The sequence below is a fragment of the Pteronotus mesoamericanus genome, unplaced genomic scaffold, assembly GCF_021234165.1.
Source record: "Pteronotus mesoamericanus isolate MK-2021 breed Mesoamerican mustached bat unplaced genomic scaffold, CSHL_Meso_final contig_182, whole genome shotgun sequence".
Lineage (NCBI taxonomy): Eukaryota > Metazoa > Chordata > Mammalia > Chiroptera > Mormoopidae > Pteronotus > Pteronotus mesoamericanus.
The window spans coordinates 24382499-24395686 of record NW_026555078.1 but is presented as its reverse complement, the minus strand read 5'-3'; the positions used below and the strand labels follow the sequence as shown (position 1 = coordinate 24395686).

The 13188-nt window shown below is 37.1% G+C and overlaps 1 protein-coding gene across 5 annotated transcripts in view; it reads left to right on the top strand.

The window, feature by feature from the left end:
- FUT8 (fucosyltransferase 8) overlaps nt 1–10763 on the top strand; it is a 181483-nt gene extending 170720 nt beyond the window's left edge. For all 5 annotated transcript variants that reach the window (XM_054567426.1, XM_054567425.1, XM_054567422.1 and 2 more), the window contains 3 exons: nt 1252–1428; nt 6029–6179; nt 9775–10763. In XM_054567426.1, coding sequence (XP_054423401.1) covers nt 1252–1428; nt 6029–6179; nt 9775–10092 — 646 coding nt within the window. In that variant the 3' untranslated portion in view covers nt 10093–10763. The remainder of the gene's footprint in view (nt 1–1251; nt 1429–6028; nt 6180–9774) is intronic.
- The last annotated feature ends 2425 nt before the right edge of the window (nt 10764–13188 follow it).

Genomic DNA, 13188 nt, shown 5'->3' with positions numbered 1-13188 from the left:
CAATATCAAACAGTGCTTCTTCTCATTAAAAATTTCACGGAACTTTAGTGGAATTGTTCTTTTTGTTCCTCTTCATTTCTTTGGAGCACAATTCCAATTTCCTGAGGGAAGCAGTGATTAAGAAGCATGTGGGAAGGAAAAGATGATAGAAGTGTACATATAATAGTGTTCACATCTGGACTATAGTCTGGAATGCAAAGGAAAGAATAGCCATGAAGATGTCAGAGGAACCTCAGTGAAATCAAACCCCTACTCCAGATTCATAATAAAAAGCTGGTCTTTGCTTGACCTAAAGGGAAACAAGTCTACCTTTTCCCGCATATGAATAGTGGTTTAGTAATTAGGGGAGAAGAGGGGTACAGAAAAAGCAAACTCCAGAAGAGTTGTAATTTATAAAACACAAGATATGATTATTATTGTTCTTATTTTCATTAAAGTCACTTTTAAAGCAGTGAGATGGGAGGAGAATACTGTGGAAACCAATGCTTCCTTCAGTGTAGGACAGTGTAAACCTCTGTGCCCCCAATTCTACAGTTTTGGAGCTTTTCTTAAATAGGAAAGATGAGATAGAGCAATACCTGCTTGTGTTTGAGTAAAAAACAGTGAAAGGAAATTCAGTATGCATGCAATGAAAGAGCTGGAATGGCTTCATGAGTTTAAAAATAGTTAGAACCCTCAAAAGGTTTACTCGCTTCGACTGTGTTATAGGAACAATGCATGCAAGTTCTGTGTTTTCTTCAGGCAACTTTAAATTCTGCAAGTTGGCAGTTACAGAGTGACCAACAGGGTAAAATGAAGAAAAAGAAAAGTTGACATCAATATGTTACAAACAATATATTAATGTTTGGTAATAAGGATTGTGAATCTTGATATCATTTGATGTAAAAAAAATCTTAAGTTAATATCCAGTTTTTTCTGAAAGGCTAATTGGTATTTTGCTGGCCAGTGTGGAATATAACTCTGGAATCTCCCACTTGTTCCTGATATGCCAATTACTTTTTCTATAAGAACGCATTTTTTAAAGGCTTTACTTATTTTTAATTCCCTTTGTATTGTGTTAACATACAAGTATATTTAAAAATATGTGTTTGAATTTTTTAGTTTATTTAATGGTGAAAAAGGAAAGAAAAATCAGTTTAAAATGTTCATAATGCCACCATGAATAGGAGTATAAAGTTGAGTATACCCTAAGAGCACCCAGTGAATCAGAATATCATTGCAGAATCTGATTTTGTCCCTCTGCCCCTCCAGAGTTCACGTCAGACGCACAGACAAAGTGGGAACAGAAGCTGCCTTCCATCCCATTGAGGAGTACATGGTGCATGTTGAAGAACATTTTCAGCTTCTTGCTCGCAGGATGCAAGTGGATAAAAAAAGAGTATATTTGGCCACAGATGACCCTTCTTTATTGAAGGAGGCAAAAACGAAGTAAGTTAAATGAAGTAGTGACCCTAGAGTGGAACTCTTTTTAGTTGAAATGAATCCTTAATTCCCATGACTTGTGATTCTTGTTATAATATTATTATTAACCATTGGGGTTTTTTGATTCAAACAACTATGTACTTGTATAACTTGTTCATATAATCAAAGCAATTGTGAAGTGCCAGCGAAGTGTAGATCTCATTCCGAAGCCTCTTTTCTTGGGTTGAAGGCAGCTGCCATCTCGCTGTGTATTCACATGACCTCTTTGCACGCTTAGAAGAGAGAGCAAACTTTCTAGAGTCTCTTCTTGTAAAGGCACTAATTCCATTATGAGGACCCCACCCTTATGCCCTTATTTAACCCTACTTACCTCCTAAAGGCTCTATTCCCAAATACCATCACACTGTGGGGTTAAAGCTTAAACACGAATTCTGGGAGGGACACAAACATTCAGTCCGTAACACTAACCAGCTATATAGGACTATTATATTAGCAATAATGTCAGGTGCTGACCCTTTTGCTCTGATATCTTCAGTAACAATTACAGGCAACTGAAAATGTATGTAAAGTAAAAGTTTCATCTTATAAAAATTTCTGGAATTTGGAAGTTTTATTAAAGAAACATAAAGAATCAAAAGATAAGTCCTATAAGTGCAGGAAAAGGACTACTAGTGTGTATTAAATCGTGATCATCATTTTTTGAAGCTGCCTATATTTCAGGCACTGTGCTGGGTGCTAGATATCCGTGATAGGCAAGACACTCTCTGCTTTCAAGGAATTTCCAAAGCGGGGAGGGACGACGGTGGGAGCACAAACAAATTCTCTGCAGGATGAGTAGAGCAGTTAGAGAATTAACATTGGGTAGTACGAAAACTCATGAAGCACTGATCCTAACTGGGAGTTTATCATAGGATCTGGATCAACCTAGAGTTGTCCTTTATTTAGTACCAATAAATAAAGGATGTATTAAGTATATGTGAAAGTAGGGAATGCGAGAGAAGAAAACTCTAGTCTTAGCTCTGCTCAGATACCATCTATTCCAGAAATTGTCCCCAAGTGCTTGACTATGTCCCTCCTCTATACTGAATTATGTTTACTTCAGTCCCATTGGTTTGAAAGCATTTTATTAATCATTTAAGCTATTTGACTATTCAATTTATTTATTTATGTCTTGATCCCTTTTCTATGTTGTCACAAGTGGGAGTTGGGAAGAAAAACAAATTTAGAATGAGGGCTATCATGCAGGAGTTCCTCCTCATCGTTGGATAATAATATAAATCTTCTATCTCCTAAGAATTCAAATTAATCTGATATACCATAAGTTGCTTTTTTTAAGTCTCTATTGAGTACACACACACACACACACACTTATAAACAAGAACTAAAAATTCACCAGCCAAGTATAAGCCAACTCGTACAGTTATAATTCTTACATAAGAATTGGGGATTAAATGAACATTTGGGCATAAGACAAAATTAAAAATTTTCATAAGTACTTTTCCAGTTTGGTATCTAGACCTATTAGAGAGATGTAGAAATTCTTCACCATGCACTTTCATTTTAAAATACCAGACTGAGACTGAATTTGTAGCTTGGTTGAAAAAAATATTAAAATACTAGTTTTATCTACTCTTATTTGTCCTTGAATGCATTACAGGCTTTTTTTCTTTTTTTCTTTTTTCCTTGATTAGAAAATAATTCATGCTCATTAGAAAATATGGAAGTTGGTAAGTTGGTAAGTTGGAAGCAAGGAAAAATATTACCCACAGTCCCACTACTCAGTGGCATTAACTGTTTAAATTTTGACATATTTCCTTCAATCATTTATATAGTTACACATTTTAGTAGTTTATCATATTATGTATAATATGAACTCTTTGGATTAATATAGCCATAGATCTGTTTTCCTGGGTCACATAAAAAATCATTGTAAACATCTTTTTTAATAACTAGTCACTGTATGGCTATTCCATTGCATACTTGACCATTCTCCCAATATTGGATAGTTAGGTTATTTATAATTTTTTTAATCTTACAAATAATGCTATGATATGTGCCTAAAATTATCCCCATTATTTCCTTAATCTGTATTTCTGGACATGGAAGTATTTAAATAAAAATATCTGAGATGCTTACAGCTTTGATCCATAACACAGTATTATATTTTTACACCAAGCACCCCTTGTAGTACAGTTGGCAGTACTTGGGTTATGGGATTAATAAAACTTGAATTTCCTTCTTGTGGTCTATAGCTAGTAACTCCTTTCCCCATTGTAGTCCAGGCAGCAGTTTCCTTTATAATCTGCTATAAATGTAGTATTTATGTATGTTTTTCCTCTTTGAAAATTCTTTCATTTTAATTCTCTGAGTCATGAAGAGGAGTATCTCCATCAGTCTAGAGAAGGACTTCAGAAAATTTGATGTTAGTCTTTAATTTCAAGTTAGTCCTTTGTGGGTGATATGAAGATAAATTTTTACAAAGTAGAAGAAGAAAAATGTTTTTTATTATTGCCAATCTCTGCGACCTCAAAATGGAAGAATTCCTCTGCTGACATACTTGTGGACAAAAGACAAGAAAGAAGTGTGTTTGTACAGAAAGTTCCATGCACATTGCTGGAGATGCAAACTCTTGCTCTCCCATTGTTCACTTTGTTTCTTTGTTTTTTCTAGTCTAGGTATCCTTCATCAAGTGGTCTTTTCAATACAGAGATAAGGCCTAAGGAATTTAGGTGACCTTTTGGTTTGGTTTCAGGGAGCGGCCTTTAAGTTAAGAAGGGCATTACTATTAGTGTGACTTCTCAGTAAAACGATCACTTTTTTCTGTGTCTCACTAAGCACCCAAACCATGCTGACAAAAGCAGGCTTTGATCAAGGAGAAAACCTTTACTGGTGTATTTTAGCCATTCCCCGTCTCCTCTACCCTCCTGCCTTTTCATATTTATTTATTGCTGTTTCTGCCCCATGCCTGGATATTCAGCTTTGCAGGAATCACATTAAAAGTCTTTTTGTTTGTTTTCTTTTTAGAACAAATGTGACATTTCCTTCATCTCCCTGATTCAGAGCTGAGGAGGGCAAAATGTCAAAAATAATGAGGCCAAATGGATCTGAGCACTGAATACCAGTCTGAAACAGTGCTCAGAGACTTTACCTTCACAGTCATTATCAGAGGCAATGAAAGAAAGGTCCGTGGTGGCTGGGAAATGAAGAGAAATCTGAAGCAGCTCTTGAAGGATTAGGAAAAAGTCCTAGACATAGATAGCACTCACTTGTTCATGTATTTATTCACTTAGCATTGTGTGGAATGCAAGATGCTCTGATACAGAGAAAAAATAAGGCTTAGTCCCAGTTTAGGGGCAAAACTATGTGGGAGACAGACAGGTAAACTGACTCATAATGTTTCAGGATTTATAAACGGGAACTATTATTTCTTCAACAAATACTTACTGATCCTCTGTATCCCAGATTTTCTTCTGGATACTGAGAATAATAGAGTAAACAAAACAGATGAAATGCCTATTTGCCAGTTAGGGATGATGAAAGTGGGGAATGAATTGATGCAGGCAGTAAATAAACAGTAAATATATATTGTATCAAATGGTAATAAAAGTCATGGAGAAAAATTAAGCAGGTAAAAGGGATACAGATTGGCAAAGTCCTTACTAATAAGGCTGTATTTGAGCAGAGATCTAAAGGAGGTTAAGGAGTAAAACCAGATCGATTTCTGGGGATGTTTAACAGTCACAAGCAATACTGACTGAGCATATAATACATGTCAGATACTCTTCTGAGTACTTTACATTACTTAATGTATTTAATGCTTATGAAGTATATAAGGTAGGTACAATTATTATCTCCTTTTCAAGTAACTTCCCAAAGTTTGCATTTTAACTCTGAAGATCTGTCTTATGCACTGAGGAAATTTATTCACTCTAGAGTATAATTAAACCTCTAATTCAGAGTAGAATCATTTGAACATATGGTAGACTTTTTAAAGACATCCTGTTTTAATAGTTTTAAATATCCTGTCTCAAGACTACCAAAATGTTACTTGGGTGGACGTCTCCAAGGAATTTGCTTTCATAAATGTGTTTAAATGATTTTGCATTACTGTTATTTGTTAAGATGGTGCTTCAATGATGGTAGTTAGGGGACAAGTCTGACTTATCACAATTTCTGAATTAAAATTTTAAATAAAGCTTAATCATGATATTTATATTCTAAAGGAAAAGCTCAGTGATCAAATATGCAAGCAGCTTGAAAAATCTCTTGGAGGTCACTCATTACAAAGAAAATAAGAGCCTTCTGTTTTGAACTTTTTCATGAATTGAGAAGGGACATTCTGATGCATCGATACTGTACTTTATATGGCATGCCAATGACATTTAGCATACAGGACACTCCAGAATGGTTTCTGTCCTGCTGTTGGATTCAAGCATGCATTGTTGACTACTTTTTTGAATGTTACGATTTTTTAAAGTTCTGTTCACTGATAGAAAGAGAGGAACTTTTGGTCAAAGGAGCAGGTCCGCCTCCTGCTGATAGGATACTACCTCCTGATAGAATCCTGTAATTTTAGTGACTATGTATAAATTTATTTCTTTTTCAGGTACCCCAGTTATGAATTTATCAGTGATAATTCTATCTCTTGGTCAGCTGGATTACACAATCGATACACAGAAAATTCACTTCGGGGTGTGATTCTGGATATACACTTTCTATCCCAGGCAGACTTCCTAGTGTGTACTTTTTCATCCCAGGTAAGTGGTAATAGGGTATTTTTAAGTAGCCAGTACTTCTTGGTCATATTGGGGTCAAGAAGTTCTTGGTTTTTTGTGGTTGTTTTAATGTTAGTTATCATGATTCAGGTGCAATTTTCCTAATATTTGGGAAAGATCTCTTTTGTGTATGTATGAGAAGATTTCCCAAAAAACAGCTATTTAAGTGCACTGAATACTTAGTTATTTGGAAGCAATGGTTGAATACATCTCCACTGAAGCCAGCTATTGGAGTTGTTTAAAGTGCTTGGCTTGTTCACAGCATTTAACAGAAACGGCAAGTAATTAAGCTTACTTAATACTTTCTGATTTTGCATACAGTAAATATTTAACCAGAATCCATTTCTACACATTGATGCACTGATACTGAGAAGCCTAAATGCCCAGCATTTTGCCTCACTTGATTGCTTTATGGAAAATAAGAAAGAGTCAATGTAGTTCCTTTTCAAGACCTATTGTATTTCTACCAAGCAAGAAACTGTACATTAAATTTAAGAAATACTGTACTACATTTATTCTTTGAGTTTAGTTGTTGCAGATAATTATGTGTTACGGGTTTGACGTATGTGTTTTTATGAGTGGTCCAAGCAGCCTTATATGTCCCAGTGGAATATCAGCATAGTAATATTTACTGTGGATTTTCTGTTCTTTCATTTATGTGCCTATTATTGGCTGGTTCATTCAACAATCTGTTAAACGACTGTTTGTGCTCAGAATTATACTAGGTGCAGAGGGGGTGTCAAAGGAGATAAAGATACAGATCTTACCCTGGCCCAGAATCTAGTGAGCAAAACATTCACATGAAATAACTACTAAGAAATATAAATCATGTAAGAATAATACATTTCTAAAGGCTTAGAAAAGTTAGGAAAAGAAAATGTGAAAAGGAAAGCCACATCACTTTCATGAGAATATACTTCGGAGAGTATAAAGAAACAGATGTTTTCTATCACGTGACAATGCACATTGTCACAGTGGGATGGTGATGTAATATGGGGTAGGAAAGATATCTACCCCAGCAAAGGCTCTGAGTTTCTTCAATGTAAATAAGAATACAACTTACTCCCCCAAAAAGACAGCTACACAGAACAGGAGTCACAGAGGCAGCGATCCTAGTCAGGAGGGAAAACTTACTTGGCCTTCAAGTTCCCATGCAGGCATTCACTGCTGATGTTTCTCGCTGATTAGGGTCATGATCCCTTTGATTCCTATTCCATTCTCAGGGGTCGGGGTGGGGGTTATAACCGCTTCATCTCTCTCAGCTGTTTCTGACAGTCTGGCTGTGTGCCTGCATGACCAACAGGTACAAATAAGTAGTAACAACCTCCACACATTTTGGAATGCGTATCTTTAGAATGAGTAAATCAAGAGTCACTTTCCCATGTGCACCACCTCCTCTGTGGGCCTAGACTGTAGGCCTGGCTATGGGTTGTTCTTCTAGTTGCGGGTTTCTCAGCCTAGGCACCATTATCATTTGGGGCAAGAGAAATTGTGAGGCACTGCCCTGTGCACTGTAGGATACTTAATAGCATCCTGGCCAAAAGCATCCTTACCTCAGGTTGTGACCATCGGAAACGTCTCTGGACAATACCAAAGTGTCCCATAGGGGCAAAATCACCCTTGTTGAGAACCACTGCTCTAGTAATAAAGATCTAAAATTAAATAAATTAAATTAAGCTCTAAAATTAAAGTTAAAGTGCCCCCCTGTGACACTTCTCTTTGTGACACTTAAAATACATTCTTGTGTCACTCTTTGTTGTCTAATTCCACATCCACACACAGTTCAACTGGCCTCACTACACTTTGAATCAGATTTTGGAAAGTGCAATGGGAAAAACCATATATTACATTTATTCCAGACAGATGGCTCTGGATTGGAATTTCCATCAAGGTATGGCTCAGGAAGCAACAGGTGATACTGTTTTCTCATTGAATAGCAAAACAAAATAGTTTACAGATATCCCACCATCACCAAATGAGACAAGAACCCACTTCCAAGTTGCCACACCAGCAGATCCTCCTGGCCCTGTCTGTTTTGACAAAAAACAAAACAAAACAAAACAAAAACAAAACAAGATCCCATCTGCTCTGAGAAAGCTTTGGTGGCTCATGCAAACACAGCTGGTTGCTCCTCAGGGATAAAGCTCTGAACCTGCAACCTTGGCGTATCCTGATGGTGCTATAACCAACGGAGCTACCCGGCCAGGGCTAGAAGAGTTCTAAGCAAAATAATAATATTCTCTCTTCTTTCTTCACCTTTAGAAGAGTTTCTGAAACCTATTTATGCTATAATAAATGTATTTCTGAATTGCTTAAAATGTTATACCTCCATGAGGATAGTTATAGTTTAACTTAATCACCAAGCATTAAGCTCAAGAAATGAAGCTCATATTGTGGAATTTCAGCTGCCATCCATCCAATGAGCATGGTAGGTATTCCTTTAGCAGAGGAAGTTATTAAGTAGCCTTAAATACATCAGATATATGCATCTTCCTCAAAGTTTAGTCCATTTTATTTTGGTCCTGGGATGCTACTATCTATATAGCACACTTTAAATTCTTTAGAATAGAGTCCTAACCTATGTGGCTCAGTTGGTTGGAGCATTGTTCTATAAACCAAAAGGTCACCAGTTCGATTCCCCATCAGGGCTATGCCCAGGTTGAGGGTTTGATCTCCAGTCATGGTACCTGAAGGACACAACAGGTAGATGTTTCTTTCTCTCTCTCCCTTGCCATCTCTCTTGAATGAGAATAAAATAAACCTAAATAAAACAAAACACCTCTTTTTTTTTTAAAGATTTTATTTATTTTTAGAGAGAGAGGAAGGGAGAAAGAAAAAGAGGTAGAGAAACATCGATGTGTGAGAGAAACACCAACTGGGGACCTGGCCTACAAACCCAGAGATGTGTCCTGACTGGGATAGGAAATGGCGACCTTTTGGTTCACAGGCTGGCACTCAACCCACTGAGCCACACCAACCAACGCAAAAAACAAAACAAAAGACTCTTTAGAATAGAAATGGTAGATATGTTTTACCTCAGTTGCTAGTGCTGATAGTCAGTAATTACATTAGTTTCTGTTGAGAAGAGTTCTGAAAGCAAGTCCAAATTAGCAGAAAAGAGTATATAATTGATTAACTGAATGAAAGAGAGGGAGCAGCAGCATTTTTGTAAAGTATTTGTAATCCTAATTCTAAACCTTAAATTCTTCATGGGCACAAACTATGTCTTTCTCATTTTTGTGCCACCAGTGCCCAACATGGAGTACTGTGTTTATTAAAATTAACTGATTCATGTTCTTAAAGTACTTTGCACTGTGTATTTTTTCTCTCAGAGACCTTAATTATAATACTCTTTATGTCAACAAGATACAAGCACAGAGATGAAAAATGACTTATACCATCATCTGCAAGCAAATAGGTGAAAACTTGTGACTAGAATCTACTACTTCTTGTTCTCTCAGTCCTAGTCCTAGTCCTAGTCCTAGTCTAGTTCTAATCTCTTTGTCCAAAGGGATTTTAGATTGCTATGAAGGAGATCTTACATACACTAACAACTTTTTTTTCATTCTTTCCCAAGGTCTGTCGAGTTGCTTATGAAATCATGCAAACACTGCATCCTGATGCCTCAGCAAACTTCCATTCTTTGGATGACATCTACTATTTTGGAGGTCAAAATGCCCACAACCAGATTGCCATTTATCCTCACCAACCTCGGACTGCAGATGAAATTCCCATGGAACCTGGAGACATCATTGGGGTGGCTGGAAATCATTGGGATGGCTATTCTAAAGGTGTCAACAGGAAACTGGGAAGGACGGGCCTGTATCCCTCCTACAAAGTCCGCGAGAAGATAGAAACGGTCAAGTACCCCACATATCCTGAGGCCGAGAAATAGAGCTTAAGATGAAGGAGAAGGACAACCAAACTCAGTTCAAACCATTTGAGCCAAACAGTAGATGAAGAAGGCCCTGACCTAACAACATGTGGTTATATGTGTAGACACCCTCAGCACCGGGAGCAACTTAAAACTGACAGATGCTTCATTGGTGGAATTCCTCTCCAAGGGCTACAATGCCCAAAACCCAAGGACAGTCCAATAATGTACTCACATATAACATGAAAACAGATTGTTTTCTACTTTGAGCCTTCTTTCAAGATTATGTCTCCATGAAAAAAAGCACTGCCACATTGTGTAATTTAAGTGACACAGACGTTTTGTGTGAGACTTCAAACATGGTGCCTATATCTGAGAGACCTGTGAGACCTAATGAGAGAATTTGAATAGCTCCCTACGGTGGGGAGGTTAATTAGCCAGTGGTGGTATTGTAACCACTGAATACACTCCAGTCAGCAGATTCAGAATGAGAATGGATGTTTTTGTCTGGAATTTTTTTTTAATTACATCAGTTCATCCACCTCATCTTTAGTAAGTGAAGGAGATACATCAAAATAAAATACTCACACTCCATTAGGAACTTTTGTAAAATGATGCCATGAACAGATTCTTTAGTATTCTGTGTTTCTGGACATTCTCTTTGATAACAAAAAATAAATTTTAAAAAAGAATTTTGTAAAGTTTCTAGAATTTTACATCATTGGATGATGTGGTGGTCAGCTTTATAGTGGAAAAACTATGATAAAAAGAGTTTTATAGTTTTTCTGCTTTTTTTTTCTGTTTCTGATTGAGTGACTAATCAGTTCTTTCTTAGCTCGAGTCATTGCTCCGTTTTAGCACTGAAACCTGAGCTTAGTTTGTGCATATCACAAGGTTGCTAAGAACACTCTTTGGGAGGTTTTACTCTCTTATTTTGTTTGGACATTGTTTATTTATTTTTATTATTGGATTAAATAATTATACTCCTTGCCCTCAGAGAAACTGTCACGTCCATTCTAAAACTAATAGTTTCAGGCCTGTTGGTAACCTTTCTTACTGTAGCTATTGCCACCTTTTTGTGAGTTTTGTGTCCTTTTGCTTTATCCAGGAACAGGTTTTGCTGTTTTCTATCATATCCTGCTTTTGAGAGTACCAGGGGTCTTTGGGGTGGGGAAGCTGACCCTGTTTCTGAAATACAGTCTCACAAGATGTAGAATTCAGTAAACAAAGGAGAGAAGAACCAGTGGTGAGACCCCAAATGGACTTGGGATTATCTCTTCCAAATACTTCCTTTCAGTAATTCCATGTTAGAATCACTTCAGAAGACAAGGCTTTGATGTTCTCCATGCTTTCTCTCTCAAAACCACTTTTCTCTTTATAAAAACACTTTTCTGTAGCCTGCCTCCTTTAGATTCTTGGCAGGAGCATTACAAAGCATGGGCTCTACCTTCTGAAAGAAAAAAAAAATCGATCCATGTAAGAAGCAGTAGCAGGCCTGGCAATGAACATTAGGAATCCCAGACAGAAAAGCTTTGTCCTTCACAGCCTCACTAAATGAAAATGCCTCTACAGGAAATTTCTCCACCAAACTTCCCTAAAGTTTTTTCTTCTCTCCAGTCAAGTCTCCCAAAGAACAAAAGCTATCTATAGTGTCAGTAAGCAATTTCCAATTTAGTTTTGGTACAAATAAAAGTTGTTTGAAACAAAAATCTCCAACTGAGCAGCAGTACTTTTGAATGTAAGTTGTTTTCTAATTATCATCTCACTTGTCAGCAGAGCGTAAGTAACTGTGGTTACTGGCAATAACTGCTTTGTATTCCTCTGTAGCGTTTCTGTTTTTATTCATTATAAGCATGTTTTTCTTTACTTCATTGAACATAGTTATAATAACTATTTTTTTAAATTCTTTTCTGCTAAATCCGACATCTGAATCATCTGAGTTGGGCTTCATCATTTGTCTTTTCTTTAGAGAAAGAGTCATATTTTTCTGGTTCTTCAAATGTTGAGTAATTTTAGCTTGTATCCGGGTGTTGTAAATGATTATGTTGTACATTCTGTTGTATTTCTCCAAAGAGTACTTATTTTTGTTTGTCTGTTTGTTTGTTAGCAGGCATTTAATTTCATTGGACTCAAACTGTAAACTAAATCTTGAGCAGCAACTCAAATCTCAATTTAATTATTTTGTCTTTAGCTGAAGTCTCTCACACATGTATGGTTCAGGGGTCAGCCAAAGATGTAGGTAGAGTTTATACACAGAATTCGGTCTCTCTCTTCTGAGACTTCTCCCCTCACTTTCCAGAAGCTGTGGTTGCTTTGATTCTTCAGCCAAAAAAACTGCAGTTTTCTATCAGCCTAAAAGCCATAAAAATGGGAACTCATGTTGAGCCATTTCCTTCTTCCAAGTTTCAGCCTCTCCAGAACTCGCCAGCTTTTTTGTTTAGTCACCAATGCCTTCAGGTAGTTTTTTGTATTTTGTCAAGAGCTTATAGTTGTTTTCCATGGGAAGATCTATTCAGTAGACACTTAAACTCCACCATACAGGAAGTGAAACTCTGAGGCAGTGACTTAAAATGAAAAAAAGCATAGTTGGAGAGGGAGGGGTTTAGTCCTATGATAGCCTTTGTTCAGACTCTGGCATTAATATCTAAGGAGCAGCAGCTTCAAGCAGGAACGAAAATGAGCTAACCAAACTGTTAAGCCTGCAGGTGTGAGGGGCTAATGAAAACTGCTGACCACATCTTACTGAAGAGCTTTCCTGAGCCACTTTTTTGCAATGCTCATGTACATGGTGGTGATTCCTCCTTTACACACTGCCACGTTGAAAGGGCTGACGTTTCCTCACCCTGTTGTACTTTCTCCATGAGGACCTGGTACTTTAAAACTGCATGGTTTGAATTGAGCGACCAGTGCTAGATAAGGAAGATTTGGGTCTTTTCCTGGTTAGAACACTCGTTTCTCGAAGAGCCTTATGTGGAATCAAATTATTAGCCTGGGCTCATTGAATGTGGGTAGCAGAATTCCATGTACTGATGACAAAGCCATTATGAAAGTGTCTTACCGAGGGTTTCCTGGTCCTACCACTCAAGTTTGATTTAGTGCTGAGCTGGAGAGTTCAGA